Below are 22,955 nucleotides of genomic sequence, written 5' to 3'. Positions count from 1 at the left end.
TTTCCTTAATACCTAGGTGTTTGACACCTTTTTGCCACATTAGGTTTTATCCACACAAAAGAACATACATATTTATATGAAAGAAAACTCAGAACTTGTAACAATAGGTCTGAACCTTATTACTTGTTTCAGCAAATGCAGTTTTTAAAAAAAATCTCCACTTACAATGTTACAAGGCCAGAGTAAATCACAATTAACATACTCCAAAGGTTACCCAAGTCAAAAGGCTGTTTGTTTGTTTTGTTTCAAAGCAAAGTTATTCTCTGTAAGAACACTGGTCTCATCAGAACCAGGCAGTTTGTGGAGGGACACACAAAAAATATATTTATCTCCATCAGGGAAATGCAAATCAAAACCCCAATGGGGAAAAAAAAACCCCACAATGAGACACCCCTGTATACCCACTAGGATGACTATGATCAAAGACAAATACTGATGAGGATGTAGAGAAATCCAGAACCCTCACATATGATGATGAGAATGTAAAATGGTAAAACCACTTTAGAAAACAGTCTGGCAGGTCCTCAAAGGTTAAAAGTAGAATTACCATATGACCCAGCAATTCTGCTCCTAGTATATAACCAAGAGAAATGAAAACACAAGCAGTAATGTAAATATAGCTAAAAAGTGGAAACAACCCAAAAGTCCATCAACAACTAATCAATGAATAAACAAAATGCAGTTTATCCATACAATGGAATACTATTCAGCAATAAAAATAAATAAGATACAGATACATGCTACAACACAGATGAACCTTGGAAACGTTATTCTAAGTGAAAGAAGCCACACACAGGCTGGGCGTGGTGGCTCATGTCTGTAATCCCAGCACTTCGGGAGGCCGAGGCAGGTGGATCACTTGAGGTCAGGAGTTTGAGAACAGCCTGGCCAACATAGTGAAACCCCGACTAGTAAAAAATACAAAAATTAGTCAGGCATGGTGGCAGGCGCCTGTAATCCCAGCTACTCGGGAGGCTGAGGCAAGAGAATCAGTTGAACCCAGGAGGCAGAAGTTGCAGTGAGCTGAGATCATGCCACTGCACTCCAGCCTGGGTGACAGAGCAAGACTCCATCTCAAAAAAATAAAAAAATTAAAAAGAAGCCACACACAAAAGACGTGTTATATAATTCCATTTATATGAGATGACCCAAACAGACAAATCTAAACAGACAGTAGATCCCTGGTTGCCTAGAGCTGAGGGAGTTAGGGAGGAAGGGGGAAGTATGGCTAAAGGATACAGCGTTTCTTTTTCAGGTGATAAAAATGTTCTAAAATTGAATGAGGTGGTGTTTGCACAACTCCATCAATATACGAAAACTGCCGGGTGCGATGGCTCACGCCTGTAATCTCAGCACTTTGGGGAGGCCATGGTGGGCAGATAACTTGAGTCCAGGAGTTCGAGACCAGCCTGACCAACACGGTGAAACCCCATCTCTACTGAAACACAAAAATCAGCCGGGCACGGTGGTGGGCGCCTGTAATCCCAGCTACTCAAGAGGCTGAGGCCACAGAATCACTTGAACCCAGGAGGCAGAGGTTGCAGTGATCGTGCCACTGCACTCCAGCCTGGGTGACAGAGTGAGACTCCATCTCAAAAATACACACACACACACACACACACACACACACACACACACACACACAACTACAAAATTGTATATATTAAGTGGGTGAATAATACAGTATGTGAATTATATCTCAATAAAACTGTTAAATATTATATGCATATACATCTTTGGTAATCCATGTATGAGGCAGATGTAAGAAACAAGGGTTACAAAATTTCAGGGTTGGCAGAGATCTCAAAAGTTAACTAACCCAACTTCCGGGCTACAGGAATCTTCCATATTTAGTAAAGTTCATTTAGCCTATGAATAGAAGTGAAATTTTTTTTCTTTTGGGTCAAACATTTCTAAGTTCACATTGATTGTTTCCTAGTATAGTCAGTCTAGCACAGAAAAAGACAGCTGGCTTTGGGATCAGATATATCTGAGTTCAAACCTCAACCGTACCTCACTATGTGCCTTGGACAAGTACCCTGAGCATAACCTCCCTCATTAGATAAAGTAGTGATAATACCTAACTTGAAGATTATGAAGATTATGTAGGTAATAAATCTAGTTTTATATTAAGATTTCAAAAGAAAAGTGGTTGTTATTAATAAAAGCTAAGCCTATTACCATTATTACTAGTAAGTTGCTGGAAAAAATCATTTGATGAGTAATTGACTAAAAGGCAGAAAACTGGATTGGATCCTGGATTGGAAAACCAAAAAAAATCTACAAAGGAGATTTTGAGGATGACTAGAGATTTTGACTATGGCATGATTATTAGATAATATTGTAGAATTCTTGTCATTTTCTCAGGTATGTTACTTTTATTATAGCTATAGAAAAGAGTGCCTTTATTCCTAAGGATGCATACAGAAGTATTTAGGGGTGAAGGGTCATGATGTTTGCAAATGATTTTCATATGATTCACGAAAAAAAGAGAGAAAGCTAACATGACATTATGTTAGAAATTGTTTAAGGGCTACAGGGTATTTTTTTTTTTTAATCTTTCTGTAACTACAGGGTACTTTTTAATCTTTCTGTAGATTTGCACATTTTCTTTTTTTTTTTTTTCTGAGACAGAGTTTCGCACTGTCACCCACATTGGAGTACAGTGGAGCGATCTCAGCTCACTGCAACCTCTGTCTCCCAGGTTCAAGCGATTCTCCCACCTAGGCCTCCCGAGCAGTTGGGATTACGGGCGCAAGCCACCAAGCCTGGCTAATTTTTGTATTTTTAGTAGAGACGAGGTTTCACCATGTTGGCCAGGCTGGCCTCAAACTCCTGGCCTGAAGTGATCCACCCACCTCAGCTTCCCAAAGTGCTGGGATGACAGGCATGAGCCACTGTACCAGCTGAACATTTTCAAAACTAGAAGCTGGGGGAGGCCAAGCGTGGTGGCTCACGTCTGTCATCCCAGCACTTTGGGAGGCCGAGGTGGGCAGATCACAAGGTGAGAAGTTCAAGACCAGCCTCGCTAACATGGTGAAACCCCATCTCTACTAAAAATACAAAAATTAGGCCGGATGCAGTGGCTCATGCCTGTAATCCCAGCACCTTGGGAGGCCGACGCGGGTGAATCACCTGAGACCAGGAGTTCAAGACCAGCCTGGCCAACGTGGCAAAACCCTGTCTCTACCAAAAATATAAGAACTAGCCGGGCACAGTGGCGTGTGCCTGTAATCCCAGCTACTTGGGAGGCTGAGGCAGGAGAAATGCTTGAACCTGGGAGGCGGAGACTGCAGTTGAGCCGAGATTGCGCCACTGCACTCCAGCCTGGGCGACAGAGCAAGACTCCATCTCAAATAAATAAATAAAAGTTGGGGGAAATATTATCTCACTATGCAAGTTTAACCCAGGATTATTTATATAAATAGTAAGCTATGATAAAGTCCGTGACGGTTTAAAATATTTAATGGCTGCGCACAGTGGCTCACACCTGTCATCCCAGCACTTTGGGAGGCCAAGCAGGAGGATTGCTTACAGTCAGACATTTGAGATCAGCCTAGGCAACACAGTGAGACCTCATCAAAAATCTGATACACTCTACAAAAATTTAACAAATTAGTTGGGCATGGTGGCATGCACCTGTAGTCCCAGCTACTCAGGAGGCAGAAAAGAGGGATTGTTTGAGCCCAGGAGGTCAAGGCTGCAGTGAGCTATGATGGCACCACTGCACTTCAGCCTGAGTGACCAAGTAAGACTGTCGTAAACAAAATATTTAATGATGATGTGTTAAAAATAAGATATATATTTTTTCCTGCTCACTTATATTCCTAAGATATTAGTGCAGATGCACAATGTTTTTACATCAAGGTAAGTGTAAAGAATTATTTTTTTTCATGTCAGACTGGTAATGTGCTAACATTGTAACAAGGTTCTAGGGTGGTACATCTCATATGTGTGTGTGAACAGCTAATCACCACACTTATGAACTATAAAAGTATCAAAAGAATTATAAAGAGTATGAAAATCACCCCTGTAAGTAGTAAATCATTTTTTCAATAAAAATTATTAATTTCATGCAAAAGTCCCTCAAGGTATCTGATGAGTATACTTGTAAGTAAACATCTTTGTGTGTGTGTATGTGTGAGATAGGGTCTCGCTCTGTCACCCAGGCTGGAGTGCAGCAGTACAATCTCAGCTCACTGCAGTCTCCGCCTTCCGAATTCAACTGATCCTACCGCCTCAGCATTCTGAGTAGCTGAGACCACAGGCATGTGCCACCATGCCCAGCTAATTTTTTTTTTTTTTTTTGTGGAGGAGTAGAGACAAGGTCTCCCTATATTGCCTGGGCTGGTCTCAAATTCCTGGGCTCAAGCAGTCCACCCGCCTCAGCCTCCCAAAGTGCTGATTACAAGTGTGAGCCACTGTGCCTGGCTAAGTAAATATCTTACAACGAAATATTAGTTATACTCATTTTTGTACTTAGTGAAACAAAGGTATGGATGGAAACAGAATTCCTATTTTTCCAAAAGGAAGTATTTGAAAAAAATGAGTAATCTAGCTGGGCGTGGTGGCTCATGCCTATAATCTCAGCACTTTGGGAGGCCAAGATTGGCAGATCACGAGGTCAGGAGTTCAAGACCAGCCTGGCCAACACAGTGAAACCCCATCTCTACTAAAACTACAAAAATTAACGGGGCATGGTGGCACACGCCTGTAATTCCAGCTACTCAAGGGACTGAGGCAGGAGAATCGCTTTAACCTGGGAGGCAGAGGATGTGGTGAGCCGAGATCGCGCCATTGCACTCCAGTCTGGGTGACAGGGCGAGATGCCATCTTAAAAAAAAAAAAAATGTAATTTGAGCAAATTTAACTTGGATCCTAAAGACACACATTTTAGCTTAAGAATTAATAAGCTGGCCAGGCACAGTGGCTCACACCTTTAATCTCAGCACTTTTAGAGGCCGAGGCTGGCAGATCATGAGGTCAGGAGATTGAGACCATCCTGGCCAACATTGTGAAACCCCGTCTCTACCAAAAATACAAAAACTAGCTGGGTGTGGTGGTGCGCACCTGTAATCCCAGCTACTCGGGAGACTGAGGCAGGAGAATGGCTTGAACCCAGGAGGCAGAGTCTGCAGTGAGCCGAGATCACGCCACTGCACTCCAGTCTGGTAACAGAGTGAGACTCAGTCTCAAAAAAACAAAAAAGAATAAATTATTCTAAGGAAATAAGCAGACATAAGCACTGCAGCAAAAACAATGCTGTGCATTTACCACACTGTTTTCTCTTTCTGAGCTCAAATTACGACTATCTTTTCCATTCTCCTTTGTAGCAGGTCAGAGATAAAAGTGTTCTAGAATGTATTGAACGGAAGGCCATTTCCAAGCCTGGCCCTTAATATCCTGTATAATTCTCTAGCTCTGTTTTCTTTCTGTGAGAACTACAGAGGACATGTGTCCAAAAGTCAAAGCCACAAAGTAGAGGAGAACCACCTAACCCACATCAAGCCACAGGAGAGTAAGAAAAAACTTTGCTTGTGTTAAGCTACTCAGCTATGGGAGTTTATCTGAAGCCCTCGCACAGCCTAGACAGAGCTTCCTACAGTTTCTTCATTTAACTTCCCAGACTATTCCCTATCATCCAGACCATTCCAACTAAACACATGCACCAAAAGGTGTGCCCAAGGCTGTTCACTACAATACCTTTTATTTCAAAAGTTAGAAACAAAACAGTTGAGGCCAGGCACAGTGGCTCACGCCTATAATCCCAGCACTTTTCGGAGGCCGAGGCTGGCAGATCATGAGGTCAGGAGATCGAGACCATCCTGGCCAACATGGTGAAACTCTGTCTCTACTACAAATACAAAAATTAGCCAGGTGAGGTAGCATGTGCCTGTAGTCTGAGCTACTCAAGGGTCTAAGGCGGGAGAATTGCCTGAATCCAAGAGCCAGAGGTTGCAGTGAGCCGAGACCATGCCAGTGCACTCCAGCCTGAGTGACAGAGTGATACTCGATCTCAAAAAAAAAAAAAAAAAAATTAGCCGGACATCATGGCACACGCCTGCAGTCCCAGCTACTTGGGAGGCTAAGACAGGAGAATCGCCTGAACCGGGGAGGCAGAGGTTATAGTGAGCCAAGATCGCGCCATTGCACTCTAGCCTGGGTGACAGAGCAAGACTCCGTCTCAAAAAAAAAAAAAACAAAAAAAACCCCTAATTTAGATCTATATTAACACGAAAAGGTTCATAATCATATTGTTAAACGAAAAATGTGTGAAGACAAACTGTACATATTGTATGGTCCTAGTTTTGCAGGAAAAAATAGTGGGTATAACTATATTTATTTGTGTATTTACACATAGAAAAAAAAATTTGGAAGGATGTCTCTCAAAATGTCCATAGTAGTTATCTGTCCAAGTACAGATAATCTATTTTCCGAATTTTGCAATGAGCATATATTTTAAAATAAAGGCATTCTTAAAAAATAAATTGATTTGAAAGAACAGGCAAATTTAAGACATTCCAGTGATGCTTTGCCTATTCTAGAATGAATGCATTTATAATATTAGTTCCTTTACTTTCTACTAAATTTCTGACTCTTTCTGGTAGGCCAGACTCCTCAAAACATTGACATTAAATAGCTTAAACATTAACAAACTATAACATACTGCAACGCCATAGGTTTCTTTTTCACAATAATGGACAGTCAAAGGACTAACAGTCGTGTAGATTGGATATAATTAAAACATATAGTATATATAGCTCCAGCAGACTGTTTTACCCCTATTGAGCACTCAAATACACCTGAACATTTCATTTTGACCAATCTTACTCAGTTTTCCCACGGGTGATCTATTTTAGTGATATCACCACCACCACCCAGAGTCTTCTCATTTTTCAGGAAACACAGAATCAACTTCAATTCACAATTATGTAGTAAACGTTTTGTTTTGCAGACTAACATCTGACAGATAGATATGTGTCTTAACCAATGCAGCCACTGTGGTCTTGATTTCTACTGCTACTCTTTCAATGGAAGAGTGACCACAGCCTGACTTTCCTAGCTTCCTCTTTAACTTCTCAGACTATGAACTATCACCTTTCATTGATCTAGCATTTCCAGTGTGTCTAGCAGAAAAACAGAGAAATTGAAAAATAATACTTCACTTTTCATTTCTGAGGATGTTTACATTTATTGATTATTTGAGAAAGAATTAAAAAATGAGTCAGGTGGGAAAGAAAGTTTTCTCTTCCTATTATCCATCCCACATGTAACTCTCTCAATTATGGTACTTAGAAATACAGGGTGTATCATAACACAGCTTCTTAGAGATTATCCTTTTTTAAAAAGTCTACTTTCCTAGTAAAAAACTTCAAATACGAAGAGGAAAGAAATAAGTATAATTACTTTTCACCTTTGCAGAACTGAGCACCTTTTTGAAAATCAGAGATATAAGCTACTGAAAAAAAATTCACATATAAATTTACCTCTATGTTATATTCGGCCCCATCTGTGTTGATTCTGATTATAACATCATCATCTCTTACGTGGGCTAGAACCCTAGAGTCAGGCTCACCTTAAGAGAAAAAAAAAATTTATTATTTAAAAATACTTACATCGAATAAGAAACTATGCATTACTCTCAATAAAAATTAAATCCTTCAGGGTGGAATTTGCCTAGTACTGTGAGAGCTCTGCAAAACAAGAAACAAAGGCTCCAGAAAGAAGCTAGATAATCTCACCTCCTAAGGGGTAGCCTCAAGTTTAGTCACTTGAAACCTATCCCTTTCCCAAAACAAACAAAACTGCTAAGATTTTCTTCTGGAATAATTTTATCTACTTTTAGGTAAAGGAAGAACTAAGAGAGACAGAAAGCATGATTTAGAATGTACAGGCCTAGGAACTATACTATTTGTGGATTTCAATGACTTTTTTTCTCATTGCAGAAAAAGGTCAAAAAGTAAACTGCAATTGCTTGTTTGATAGATTTTCTCAAATACATACATAATAGGATCACCAAGTATTTCATCTCCAAGCTTCCCTGTTTAAAATATCATAAAGAAAGCTTACAGTCACTGATGAAAAGAAAGGTTAAATTCCTATCACTTAAGAAGAATTTAATTTTAATCATTAAACCAGCCAGCTAGTATGACATTTAGATAATACTCATTTCCTCCTATTAGAATGTTCCTGCCTCTAAACTTATATACTTCAAAGAAAACAGTCAAAGAATAGCACTTCTATGACACCACGTCCCCACTACCCTGCACCAGAAAAGAATATGCAATCAAGTTAGATTTGGAGACCTAATACACCAGACACAGGGGCAAACCAACAAGCTCCATACTAACCAACCACGTGTCCAGTGAAGAAGTCCTGCCATTTTACAGTGTACTCGCTTTCATTTTTACCATCCACCACCACGACCTTGAAATTTTGTGAAAAACGTTCAGTACTTGATGTCAGGTATAATTTAAAATGCCTGAAGAAAAATGCATTCATATTTTACTCTAAGCACACAAATTTTAAGTCTCATTTTCATATAATTAAACTTTCTTAAAAAGCCAGAAGCATTGACATTAATAAAACACTATGCAAGTTACAACTAAAGTCTTATTAGGTACTTAGAGCAATATATCTCCTGTAACAACAAATGGACTAATTTATTTAGCTATAAAAACAGCAGATCACAATAAACTCACACTAGGGTAAAGATATTCAAAGAACTTATACATTTATCTCTCCTGGAAAACACTGAGGAATAAGGAAACACACATGACTGCGTAGTTAAGTTGGAATCCTCATTATCTAAAAAAATTATTATTAAAAACTAATCCTATTATATACCATTTATTGAACACCTACTTGGTGTTAGATACTATGCATCTATTATCCCCACTTCACACAAGTACAAATTGAGGCTTGGAAGCTAATCAACCTACTCAAAGTTACACAGCTAGTAAACGGTGAAACTGGGAAATAAACCTGGTTTATTTCAAAACCCTGTACTATGCTGTCTCTATCAAGCTGGGTGGACTATGAGAAAATTCTTATTGCTGTGCAAAATTAATAAATGCTGCTTTCTATATTTAAAAGTACTCATGCGGCCGCGCGCAGTGGCTCACGCCTGTAATCCCAGCACTTTGGGAGGTTGAGCTGGGCAGATCACGAGGTCAGGAGATCGAGACCATCCTGGCTAACACGGCGAAACCCCATCTCTACTAAAAATACAAATATTAGCCAGGCGTGGTGGCGGGTGCCTATAGTCCCAGCTACTAGGGAGGCTGAGGCAGGAGAATGGAGTGAACCCGGGAGGCGGAGCCTGGGTGACAGTGCGAGACTCCCGCTCAAAAAAAAAAAAAAAGTACTCATGCTTTTTTTCCTCCTCAAAACAACATATCTTGCAAAAAAGTAATCCACAATTACAGTTAGGAAAATAAATACAAGGTATCTAAGACAGACATTAGAATATAGACTCCATTGGCACCAGAAGACAGGGAAAGAGGGGAGGGGAGGGGGAGAGGAGGGGGAGGGGAGGGGAGGGGGAGGGGGAGGGGGAGGGGGAGGGGAGGGGGAGGGGGAGGGCAGGGGAGGGGGAGGGGAGGGGGAGGGCAGGGGAGGGGAGGGGGAGGGGGAGGGCAGGGGAGGGGAGGGGGAGGGGGAGGGGGAGGGCAGGGGAGGGGAGGGCAGGGGAGGGGGAGGGCAGGGGAGGGGGAGGGGAGGGGAGGGGGAGGGGAGGGGGAGGGGAGGGGGAGGAGGGAGGAGGAGGGGGGAGGAGGGGGGAGGAGGGGGAGGAGAGGGGGAGGGAAAGGGAAGGGGAGGAAAGGGGAAGGGAAGGGGAAGGGAGGGGAAGGGAGGGGAAGGGAGGGGAAGGGAGGGGAAGGGAGGGGAGGGGAGTGGAAGGGAGGGGAGGGGAAGGGAAGGGAGGGGAGGGGAATGGAAGGGAGGGGAAGGGAAGGGAGGGGAGGGGAAGGGAGGGGAAGGGAGGGGAGGGGAGGGGATATACACTTCAGTTCTTTAGTGGGCTTACTATTCTTTTTGTTGAGTTTCAGTCCAGTTCTTTAATTGGCTTACTATTCTTTTTGTTTTCTATGACTTTCCATCCTTACATGAAAAGTAGGAGTGGTGAGCAAGACTTTCTCAAGTATTATTTATAGTCTTTCAATGTGTCCATGAACACCAAAGACAAAGAAAGGTATATTATTCATCTCACCCACAGAAACAAATTTTGTCAACTGTTGTACTGAAAATATATTACTTCCCCATGGGATTGCAAAAGTCTTTAAACTACCGGAAAGAAATCTAGACTGGGACTATCTCCATGGCAACAAATATTTTTAACTTTTTGAGCACAACAAGGTAATTTTAGTTGCTTGTGGTTTTTTAATGGTCAAAGGGAAAAGACAATAGAACATTATTTCGTAAATCCTTGGAACATTTTCTTCTGCTATCCTAAAACATATCTTCCCACACATTCTCAGTTATGATTTTTCCCTCCAGTTATGCTGAGAACTTTCAAAAGCATACTTATTATAAATGTCTTATTATTTTGTTATAAAGCTAAGAGTTGCAACATTACTTAATGTTCTTTTCAGAAAGAAATCAGTGGAATTGCATTTTTCATTTGCTACATTAAGAATCTTTTCTAAAGGTAAAGACCAAGTGATTATAAAATTCATGTTTTTTGATTTTCCAATATTAGCTTTTGAGTTATAAAACTTCCAACAGAATGTCAAAATTTCTTTTACTTTATCCTCCCAAAATTATGTGAAGTCATTTTCTTACAGATTTCTTTAACGTTTTATCTTTCTGACTTTTGACTTAACAATTTACAGTAACTAAAGACCAGCTAACCAGTTTGAATTAACATTATTACCCTAACCATTTTTAATGGTCCATTTAGTCAGGTATACCACTTTCATTTCTTTATCAGTTCTAGACCTTCTCAAATATATTTCACTTTTAGGAGAAACATTTAACTTTTTCCAAAAAAATTCAGGCAACATCAAAAAAGTATCAAAACAGTATATACTCTGCAGCTTTTTTGTTATTTAAAAATAAGATAATTTCTTGATTTTTTTATTTTTTATTGTTTTTTTTTTTTGAGACGGAGTCTCACTCTGTCCCCCAGGCTGGAGTGCAGTGGCGCAATCTCGGCTAACTGCAAGCTCCACCTCCTGGGTTCACGCCATTCCCCTACCTCAGCCTCCCAAATAGCTGGGACTACAGGCGCCTGCTACCACGCCTGGCTAATTTTTTGTATTTTTAGTAGAGACGGGGTTTCACCGTGTTAGCCAGGATGGTCTCGATCTCCTGACCTCATGATCCATCCAGCTCGGCCTCCCAAAGTGCTGGGATTACATGCGTGAGCCACCACGCCTGGCTGATAATTTCTTGATTTATAACAAAAAGGAAATGAAACTTGTAAGGCAAATTTTAAACAAGTTTCTTTTTTTCTTAAGTTACTTCAACTCTTCATACAACCTCTCAGTGTTTCTATGCTTTTTCAACCTCTAATAGTTACATCCAAATTTAATGCAATGATCTTGGTTTAAATTAGTTTGCCTTCCACTGCTATCGAAAAACGGAATCTTCTCATTTACCATCAAGTAATGAGGGGTTTCATAGAGTTAATTCAGCCCTGATACAAACTGATTACTTCAGCTATCTTAGTTTGTTTTTGTTCTTGTTTTAAACTTTAATGACGCAATATGATAGAAAAGAAAGGGTATGGGCTTTGGAGTCTGACAAACTTGGCTTAAGTCCTACTTTCATTTACTCACTGTCTGACCTTGGCCTTAATCTTTGAATCCTAAGTATTTATCTACAAATGGAAATAATATCACCTAATAACTGAATAGTTTTGGGGATTAAAGGAAATAACCTATTTTAAAACACCTGGTATAAAATTTCATAGACTGTTAGATAAATTTCCCATTAAATATTTACTATGGAAACGTTGTAAAATAAATTACATACTTCCCTGCTTTCTTACACAGAGAAAAGATAACAAGTGGCTACGATTTAATATTTTCTTAAGCAATCAATGTCATCTACCAAACTTGAAAGAGAAATATGTAAGGCTATGGAAGTTTTTGCCTCTAGAATACGGATTCTACAGGCCACTTCAAATCCAAAGAAACCCAAAAAGCTAAACTTTGAGTTCTTTTCATTTTATAGTTTCCTCACTCTTCCTTCGCTCCTACTCATTTCTTGCTACTATATCCACTTCTTCACCAAACTCTCCACCAGTATAGCAGAAATAACACAAGTTTTGGAGTCCAACCTTTGTTCAAATCTTGTATCTGTCATTTACTAGCTGAGTAATCTTGGGCAAGTTACTAAGCTGTCTAAGCCTTAATTTTTTTTTTTTTTTTTTTTGGTTCCTTCAAAAAAGGAATCACTTTTAGAGATAACTTATGTAAAATGCCAGTAAATTACAGAAAATAAGTACCTGATTAACTGTAGCTATTAATATTACCAATCTGCTCAAATTTGGTGTAAGTTGAAAGCTAATAACCAATACTGTAATATTCTGACATAAAATCGAAAAAAAAGAAGTCATTAAAAAATAACATAAGGATAATTGCAATAGCTAGGAAAAATTAATTTGCATTAAAAATTTGCCTAAAATAACCACATGACAATGAACCAATCTCCTTAATATACTAAGCACTGCTACAATTCAGTAGTTAGAAAGACAAATTCAATAGAAAAATAGTCAAAAGAGATAAAAAGGCAGTTTACAGCAATATAAAACAAATTACTTACAAATATATAAAAAGATGCTCAATGTCACACAAAATGAAAATCAAAACAACTATAAAATGCCATGCCCTTTAGAGGGGTGACAGTTAAAGGCTGATAAACCTACTATTGGCAAAGGTAACAGGAAACAGGTAAACTCATATATTGCTGCTGGAAGAATAAATTTGTCAAATCTCTTTGGGAGGAAAGAACAATATCAATAAACATAGTATACATATCCTTGACCCAATAATTCTCCTTCCAGGAATATATCCTATAAAAACACCTCACCAAGGTACACATTTACAAAGATACTCACTAGAGCATTGTTTGTTGTATTAAAAAAATCACTTTGGTTAAACAATATCCATCTGTAGTGTATTAGTCAGTATGTTGTTCCAATTCTATGCAATAGGAATATTTATGCAGCTGTTTAAAATGAGGTAAATATGCTATCTATATCACCTATACACACACAGAGAGAGACCTATAGGCAAAAAATTTGCATTAAAATATTTTGGGCCGGGCATGGTGGCTCACACCTGTAATCCCAGCACATTGGGAGCCTGAGGCAGGTGGATCACCTGAGGTCAGGAGTTCAAGACCATCCTGGCCAACATGGTGAAACCTCATCTCTACTAAAAATACAAAAATTAGCTGAGCGTGGCAGTGGGCGCCTATAATCCCAGCTACTCGGGAGGCTGAGGCAGGAGAACTGCTTGAACCCGAGAGGTGGAGGCTTCAGTGAGCTGAGATCGTGCCATTGCACTCCAGTCTGGGCAACAAGAGCAAAAACTCTGTCTCAAAAACAAAACAAAACAAAAAATTGGAAGTTTACAAAGGAAACCTCTCTGGGTCTGAGAAGTCTAACTGAGTTAGAAGTAAAAACTTTGCGTATCCTCCATGGCTTGTTTTTTAAACCAGATGCACACATTCCTTTTATTTTTTAACATAGTTGAGAAGGCTTGTCCTATATGAAGAATAAAGATGGCCAGATGCAGTGGCTCCTGTCTGTAATCCCAGCACTTTGGGAGGCCGAGATGGTGGATCACTTGAGGTGAGGAGTTCAAGACCAGCCTGGCCAACATGGTGAAACTCTGTCTCTACTAAAAATAACAAAAATTACCCAGGCGTGGTGCTGTGCACCTGTAGTCCCAGCTACTCGAGAGGCTGAGGCACAAGAATCGCTTGAACCCAGGAGGCAGAGGTTGCAGTGAGCCAAGATCACACAACTGCACTCCTGCCTGGACGACAGAGCAAGACTCTCAAAAAAATAAAGAAAGAAAGAATAATTCAGTCAATTCTCCATGTGTCTGTTTTTTGATACTGAATAAAGCTTCCTAAAGACTTTAAAAAGAGGCCTGCAATTATTTAACATTTCAATGTGCAAAACAATATGTGGTATTAAAATTACTACTGAAATAGAACATATCCATCAATTTATGCTAAGAAGTAAGAGGAACTCAATGTAGAAAGAACATTAAATTTGGGCCAGGCATGGTGGCTCACACCTGTAATCCCAGCACTTTGGGAGGCCAAGATGGAAAGACCACCTGAGCCCAGAAGTTCAAGATCAGCCTGGGCAACATGGCAAGACCCTGTCTTTAAAAATAAATAAATATGAAGCAGGTTAAAGAATCCTGGAAACTAACTAACTAGTTAGCTAAATAAATAGAACAGTAAAATCTAGACCCAGCTCACCACCAGGCTGTGGGGTCCTGAACAAAATCTTTATCTCTTCGTATATAAAGATAATACTTAGCACGATTGATGGCTCTAAAGTAGCACCAAAAACAAAAGGTTTTATAAGCATTCAATTAATTTAAATGTTAGAATTTTCTAAACATCGTTACCATCATTAAGACCTCTGCAATACCTATTTACTTTTTTAAAAATACTCATCAGTATGAACTTTATTTATTTTATTTATTTATTTTTTGAGACAGAGTCTCACTCTGTTGCCCAGTCTGGAGTGCAGTGGCACCATCTCGGCTCACTGCAGCCTCCACCTCCCCGGTTCAAGTGATTCTCCTGCCTCAGCCTCCCAAGTAGCTAGGATTACAGGCACGTGTCACCATGCCTAATTTTTGTACTTTTAGTAGAGACGGGGTTTTGCCATGTTGCCCAGGCTGAGCTTGGGCAAACTCCTGAGCTCAAGCAATCCACATGTCTTGGCCCCCCAAAGTGCTCGGATTACAGGCGTGAGCCACTGCACCCAGCCCCAGTATGAATTTTAGAATAAGCATTATACTGGAAATTAATTACAAATCTTTAAAATGTAATTTCCCAAGATTTCAGTAGATACCCTTACTTTTTTTGTTTTTGCCAAACCAAGCCCCCAGTGCCCCAACATTATTCCATGAATAATTCAAATTACCTTTTCAAAGCTGAAAAAGTTAGTAGTGTTTCTACATGTGTTGAAGTCTGTAGATCTCTTTTTCTTACCGAATGCTGCTGGATATTAGATAAAGAGAGAATATCGTAGTCTGAGAGCAAAGAATCAAGCTTCTCTGAAATAAAGGTAAAAAAGGTATTAGCATCTAAACCTAATAATCAATTGTAGTATCGTTAAAATGAGAGTGCCAGACAATAAATCTTTCCTGATGTAATCCATTAGGAAGTGCCAAGCACAAACTATAAATCATTTTTTATCAACAGAAACTCCGCTGCCTCTTCCAAAATCAGAAGGATTTTTAGAAGACAAATTGGGTGACTTGAGTCTCTTTAAAAACTGTCTAAAAATATTTGCACTGATGCCTTCCCTTTCTTTCAACAAATATCACTGCAGACACTATGGTATTCAAAATCCTTCCAATGGACTTAGAAGGTCCTCAAAATACAGCAACAGGAGCTAAAAATACAAGTTTATTGCTACTGATGTTAAATATGCTCACAAAACCAGTTTTAAAAGAAAGACTCTTACTCATGTGTGGAAGCTAAAAAAGTGGATCTCGTGGAGGTAGACAGCAGAATGGTGGTTACCAGAGGCTGAGAAGGGAAGTGGGAGTGGTGGAGATGAACAGAAAGTGGTTAGTGTTACAAAAATACAGTTTGATTAGTAAGTTCTAATATTTGATAGTACAGTACAGAAATTATAGTTAACAATTTATTGTATACTTCAAAACAGCTAGAAGACTTGTAATATTCCTAACACAGAAAAGATGTTTCAAATGATGGGTATCCCAATCACCCTGATTTGATCACTACACATTATACACAGGTATCAAAATATCACATGTACCCAAAAAACACATATCACTAAATAAAACAAAAACTCAATTTAACCATACAACTGCCAAGAGACACCCCCCACCTTTCCCAAAACCCTTCTTTATCCTCTACCCAATACCCTACCCTCCTACCCTCCTACCCTAACTGGCTTCCAGAATGCTAGCAATTAGGCCTTTACCTTCCAGAGGAATATGGAAATCTGACAATCTCTAATGAAAAACCTAAGATTCTGATATCAAAAGTTTCCCAAATGAGGCCATGCATGGTGGCTCACACCTGTAATCCCAGCACTTTGGGAGGCCAAGGATCACCCGAAGCCAGGAGTTCCAGACCGGCCTGATTAACATGGTGAAACCCTGTCTCTACTAAAAATACAAAATTAGCCAGGCATGGTGGTGCACGCCTGTAATCCCAGCTAGTATGAGGCAGGAGAATCGTTTGAACCCAGGAGGCAGATGTTGCAGGGAGCTGAGATTGCACCACTGCACTCTAGCCTGGGCGACAGAGCAAGACTCTATCTCTAGGCGGGGGAAAAAAGGCTGGGCTGGGCACGGTGGCTCACGCCTGTAATCCCAGCACTTTGGGAGGCCAAGGCAGGGGGATCACAAGGTCAGGAGATGGAGACCATCCTGGCAAACATGGTGAAACCCAGTCTCTACCAAAATACAAAAAATTAGCCAGGCGTGGTGGCGGGCACCTGTAGTCCCAGCTACTCATGAGGCTGAGGCAGAGGAATCGCTTGAACCTGGGAGGCGGAAGTTGCAGTGAGCTGAGATCACACCACTGCACTCCAGCCTGGCGACGGAGAAAGACTCCATCTCAAAAGAAAAAAAAAAAGCCAAAAAGGGCTATGTTTTATTCATTACAACATCCTTGCCTCACAATACTCAGCAAAAACCTTGCACATATCAGCACTCACATGTTCACAAACTGCACGAACTCTCAGTGCTGAAATGCAATATGGTCCTTTAGTTCTTCAATTTCCCTGATACAGGTTGGTACATGAACTCAGTTTCATTCAAGATCATAATCACTCCTACTGACTTAGGAACTTAACCTCAACATTATAGTTTCATTGTCAATAATATAGCCCAGTAGTTCTCAAAGTGTAGTTCCCAAACCAGCAGCATCATCATCAACTGGGAATTTGTTAAAAATGCAAATGTTCAGGTCTCCCCTCAGACCTACTCAAACAGAAATCTGCCCAGTGGGATCCAATAGTCTGTGTTTAACAAGGCTTCCAGGCAAGGCTGACACACTCAAATATGAAAATCACTGAACTGGCTGGGCATGGTGGCTCACACTTGTAATCCCAGCACTTTGAGAGGCAGAAGCGGGTGGATCACCTGAGGTCAGGAGTTCAAGATCAGCCTGGCCAACATGGCAAAACCCTGTCTCTACTAAAAATACAAAAAATTAGCTGGGCAGGGCAGCAGACGCCTATAATCCCAGCTACTCGGTAGGCTGAGGCAAGAGAACTGCTTGAACCTGGGAGGCGGAGGTTGCAGTGAGCCAAGATCACACCACTACTCTCCAGCCTGGGCAACAAGGCGAGACTCCATCTCAAAAAAGAAAGAAAAACAAAAAACCACTGAACTAATAAGCTAAAGGAAGGAAACAACTCAAAGTAAAGAAAAAAACTTTAGCCACAAAGATGTTCATTATTCACCCTTGCCTTATTTTCAAGGACAAAAACCAGAATGAAGGTAAATTAGTAACTGTGAAATGGTTGGATGTCGTTAACACTTCCAAAGACAAGAGAAAAAATCTGCAACTATTTTAAATGTCGTTTACAAAAGGTTTTTAAGAACATGGGGCTGAGGGCGGTGGCTCGCGCCTGTAATCCCAGCACTTTGGGAGGTCAAGGTGAGAGAATTGCTTGACCCAAGGAGTTCGAGACCAGCCTGGGCAAAATAGTGAGACCCTCATCTCTCCAAAAAGTAAAAATAAAATTAGCTAGGCATGGTGGCATGTGCTTGTAGTCTCAGCTACTCAGAAGGTTCAGGCGGGAGGATCACTTGAGCCCAGGAGGTCAAGGCTGCAGTAAGCCAAGATAGCACCACTGCACTCCAGCCTGGGTGACAGGATGAGACCCAGTCTCAAAAAAAAAAGGAAAGAAAGAAAAGAAAAAGAAAGAAAGAACATGGAAAAATACATATGTTATAATGTTGAATATAGATTTCAGAAATATTCATATTGTATAATCTTAACTATGTATAAAAATAGGTCTAGAAAAAATAAGCACAAGACAGTAACATCATTGGTTATTTTGGGTATATTTTCTATAATAAGCACTTTTTAAATGTAGCTTGCTAAAGCACTTTAAAATACTTAACTAATGCATTTCAACTGCAATTGATTCTCTTTTAATAACTGGATATGTCAAATTGTAGATTCTGAAGCCATTACAAACTACAGTAAAAACAGTTCTTCCTTTGGAGCCAAACTGTAGCTACGTACTACTGCTATTGTGTTTTCACTAACAAGTAACCTCTCAGGTACTTAATATTTCACTGCACTTCACTTCCAAAATTCTAACCACTAGTAATCTCAATTTTTTACAGCCTTTACAACAGAATTTATATTTCTCCCCATTTCCCAAGAGTTTATCTCTTATCCATATCCAATTCTCTCAATAAACTTAAGTATAAACCACCTGCTTCTTACAGTAGAGTTTATTACAGTTAATACCAGACACTGCCGCACTGTCTATCTCAGCTCAGTGTCTGGCCATATTCTTTTTTTTTTTTTTTTTTTTTTTTTTGAAATGGAGTCTCACTCTGTCGCCAGGCTGGAATGCAGTGGCGTGATCTCAGCTCACTGCAACCTCCGCCTCCTGGGTTCAAGCGATTCTCCTGTCTCAGCCTCCCAAGTAGCTGGGACTACAGGTGCACACCACCTATCCAGCTAATTTTTGTATTTTTAGTAGAGACGGGGTTTCACCGTGTTGGCCAGGATGGTCTTGATCTCTTGACCTCGTGATCCACCCACCTCGGCCTCCCAAAGTGCTGGGATTACAGGCGTGGGCCACAGAGCCCAGCCCATATTCTCTCTTTAAAAAACTACAATGGCTGCCTACTTCTCTCTAGAATGAGAGCACCTTCCTTACTTTCTACAAGTTGCCACAGCAATCATCATTTTGTTATCTTTTTTGTCATCTGCGTTTTATTTTTTGTTGTTTTTGCTTTTTGTTGTTTTGTTATGTGCTTTTGTTATCTTTTTCATCCCCCTACCCCTCCTTTCTTGCACACACATTCTACACTTATTTTTTCTCTTTTCCACCAGACTCCATTTACTTGATTATTCAACAAATATTTATTGAGAACCTCCTACCTTTCAGGCACTAAGGATACAACACAGAGAAAAAGAAATAGACTTCCAGTATTGTGACACTGGAGGAAAGACCAAAATTATTATAAAGTACATCACAGACCAAGACAGAAGTAGCCACAGAAAGTTATGCACAGACACAGCAGGGGCATGATCCCTGCCTGCTGAGTCAAAGATGTTTTCCCAGGGAAACGGTTTTGAAGACCAAAAGGATGAGGCAGCACCCCAGAGAAGGAAAAGAAATGAGAGGCCTTAGGTCAAGGGCATAACATATGCTGAATTCCACAAAAAATAGAACACAACACTTAAAGACGTGAAAGCAACTCAATGAGGCTACAGTGCAGAGCAGTACAGAGAGAATATGAAGTGTGAGGCTGGAGAGTCAGGCACAGGTCAGGTCATGAAGGGCTATGGAAGGAAATCAGGGATTCTGGGCTTTGGATAATGGCAATAGCTGTAAGTTGGAAATTTCATTATGGGCCAGCTGTGGTGGCTCATGCCTGTCATCCCAGCACCTTGGGAGGCCAAGATGGGTAGATTGCTTGAGCCCCAGGAGTTCAAGACAAGCTTGGGCAACACAGCAAAACCCTGTCTCTACCAAAAAAATAAATAAAATAAAATACAAAAATTAGCCAGGCGTGGTGGTGTACACCTGCAGTCCCAGCTGCTCAGGAGGCTGAGGTGGGAGGATGGCTTGAGCTCAGGAGGCAGAGGTTGCAGTGAGCTGATATCGTGCCACTGCACTCCAGCCTAGGCAACGAGGCCAGATCCTGTCTCAAAATCCAAAAAAAAAAGAGAGAGAAAGCCAAGGCAGGCGATCACTTGAGGTCAGGAGTTAGAGACCAGCCTGGCCAACGTGGCAAAACCCTGTCTCTGCTAAAAATACAAGATTAGCTGGGCGTGGTAGCAGGTGCGTATAATCTCAGCTACTTGGGAGGCTGAGGCATGAGAATCGCTTGAACCCAGGAGGCAAAGGTGGCAGTGAGCCGAGATCACGCCACTGCACTCCAACCTGGGTGACAGAGTGAGACTCCATCCCCCCCAAAAAAGAAAGAAATTTCATTATGACTGCAGTGTGGAGAATGGGCTAGAGGGGAACAAGACTGGAATGTAGGAAATCTGCTGGTAGGCTGCAGAGCAAACCAAGTAGAAACCACTAAAAGACTCCTAGGTTGTGGCTCACTGTGATTAAAAAAAAAAAAAAAGAAAAGAAAACAAGAGACGGGCTGACATCAGGAGACAATTGGATGCTGAAAGATTCTGGAGTTTTGAATGATAGAGCCTTGGGAGGAACAGAAATGAAAACAAAAGATTCTGGAGTTTCATATTCTATTTTGTTCCTTATACATAGTTGCAATTTCATTGCTCATTTACATAGGACTTCCTTTGCATTAAGTCATCATGTCTAGTTGTGTTACTGATGAGCCACATAGTGATTTTCAGCAGGGAGAGTAAATCTATGTTATCACAAGATTCTTAACACTGACATCAGTGGTAAAAAGTAGCCAATACTTTGTTCCTTCTGAAGGTTTCAAAGAAGAATAAAAAGAAAACGGGGCTTTCGGGCCTGTAACAAAATGGCCTTCTGGTTGTAGCTGTGGAGTTGCCTACAGAAGATTAGATAAACCTTCCACTCCCCCACTTCTCTTATATCTGAATTGTTCTGTCTCTGGGATAAGCTTTTATGGCCATTCACTTTAATGCATCAACATAAAGTATATCCATATTTTCTTCATTAAGCCCAGAGCTGACATTTTTAAGCTAAAACTAATCGTGAAACTTTAAAAAATTATGTATATGGCAGGGCACAGTGGCTCACACCTGTAATCCCAGCACTTTGGGAGGCCGAGGTGGGTGGATCACAAGGGTGGGAGTTCAAGACCAGCCTGGCCAACATGGTAAAACCCAGTCTCTACTAAAAATACAAAAATTAGCCAGGCGCAGTGGCAGGCACCTGTAATCCCAGCTACTCAGAAGCCTGAGGCAGGAGAATCGCTTGAACCCGGGTGGCAGAGGTTGCAGTGAGTGAGCTGAGATCACGCCACTGCACTCCAGCCTAGGTGATAGAGTGAGACTCCATCTCAAAAACAAACAAACAAAAATTATGTATATAATTTTGTGTGTATATCAACATATATACACATAAGTATAGTGGTATGTATATAACTGTCCCACATGTATTTAAGAACAATGTAAATAAAGTGTTATATGAGAAGGTTCTGGAAACATGTGGGTTTTTGTTTTGTTTTGTTTTTGAGACAGGGTCTCACTCTGTTGCTCAGGCTAGAGTGCAGGGCACAATCACCACTCACTGCAGCCTCAACCTCCTGGGCATGAGCAATCCTCCGGGTGGCTGGGACCACAGGCACCACCGCGCCTGGCTAATTTTTGTTTCTATTTTTTTGTAGAGACAAGGTCTTGCCATGTTCCCCAGGCTGGTCTCAAACTCCTGGGCTCAAGTGATCCTTCCCCCTTAGCTTTCCAAAATGCTGAGATGACAGTCGTGAGCCACCGCGCCCAGCTTGTGGATTTTTTACATTAATTTCTTTTATTTTTTCAGCAAATTGCATTTTCCTAAAATACTACTTGAGAGTGTACTGCAGAACCCCAAGGCACTCAGCTCACTCTTCACTGCTCTGCTGCATGAAGTACAAAAAGTTCCCCCAAAATGACACTATCAATGTCATGCTCCTACTTCTGATATCAGAAATGGAAAACATAAAGCCAGTACTGCTGTGAAGTGTTTATTGTGTTTGTGCTGAAGATACAGGAGCCTTCCTCTTCAGCACTCCCCAAAACACACAGGACAGGGAAGCAGGCCACGTGTAGTAAGTGTCAGGTGCGGGTTGTTGGGACTAAGGAATGAGAAAAAGGGAGCAGTGCTCTCTGCTAGGCCAGGGACCCCAGAGCCTGGGAACTAAACAATTTTATAGATTTATACCAGTAAAGAAGGATGGAGTATGAGCTGCTTCAACTAATTCCCTATCAAGAGCTCCTCAACAGACCTGGGACGTAACCTGAGCCAAGACTCTCCAGCAAGACCAGTAACCAGGATGCAAGTTTCAGGTTAGGCAATGAGACTACTTCCACAATTACTAGCAGCCCTGCCTAGTCCTAGGCTAAACCTGTATTCGATACTCTTTCTTTTTTTTTTTTTTTTTTTTTTGAGATGGAGTCTCACTCTGCCGCCCAGGCTGCAGTGCAGTGGCTCAACCTTGGCACACTGCAACCTCTGCCTCCCGGGTTCAAGCAATTCTCCTGCCTCAGCCTCCCCAGTAGCTGGGATTACAGGCATGCACCACCACGCCTGGCTAATTTTTGTATTTTTAGTAGAGACAGGTTTCACCATGTTGGTCAAGCTGGTCTTGAACTCCTGGCCTCAAGTCATCCGCCGGCCTCAGCCTCCCAAAGTGCTGGGACTATAGGTGTAAGCCACTGTGTCCAGCTACTCATTCTTGTAATCAAAAGAATAGGTAACTGGCTGGGGCAGTGGTTCAAGTCTGTAATCCCAGCACTTTGGGAGGCTGAGGCAGGTGGATCACCAGAGGTCAGGAGTTCGACACAGGCCTGTCCAACATGATGAAACCCCATCTCTACTAAAAATACAAAAAAAAAAAAAATTAGCCAGGTGTGGTGGGGGACACCTG

General features: G+C 41.0%; 1 protein-coding gene and 1 non-coding gene across 3 annotated transcripts in view; both read right to left on the bottom strand.

Moving 5' to 3' along the window:
* ADAM17 (ADAM metallopeptidase domain 17) overlaps positions 1-22,955 on the bottom strand; it is a 66,627-nt gene that overhangs the window by 38,655 nt on the left and 5,017 nt on the right. The window contains exons 2-5 of one of the 2 annotated variants that reach the window (XM_063696068.1): positions 15,671-15,735; positions 15,125-15,257; positions 8,352-8,482; positions 7,488-7,576 (exon numbers count right to left, since the gene is read on the bottom strand). In XM_063696068.1, the coding sequence (XP_063552138.1) occupies positions 7,488-7,576; positions 8,352-8,482; positions 15,125-15,257; positions 15,671-15,674 (357 nt within the window). In that variant the 5' untranslated portion in view covers positions 15,675-15,735. The remainder of the gene's footprint in view (positions 1-7,487; positions 7,577-8,351; positions 8,483-15,124; positions 15,258-15,670; positions 15,736-22,955) is intronic. The other variant, XM_004028817.5, reaches the window with a different exon arrangement.
* Positions 3,895-3,998, bottom strand: LOC115933657 (small nucleolar RNA U13). The gene has a single exon (XR_004069521.1). It is a non-coding gene; the product is annotated as a small nucleolar RNA U13 (small nucleolar RNA).

The sequence above is a fragment of the Gorilla gorilla genome, chromosome 12 (assembly GCF_029281585.2).
Source record: "Gorilla gorilla gorilla isolate KB3781 chromosome 12, NHGRI_mGorGor1-v2.1_pri, whole genome shotgun sequence".
NCBI lineage: Eukaryota > Metazoa > Chordata > Mammalia > Primates > Hominidae > Gorilla > Gorilla gorilla.
Note: the sequence above shows the minus strand (reverse complement) of the source record. Positions and strands in the feature narration are given on the sequence as shown.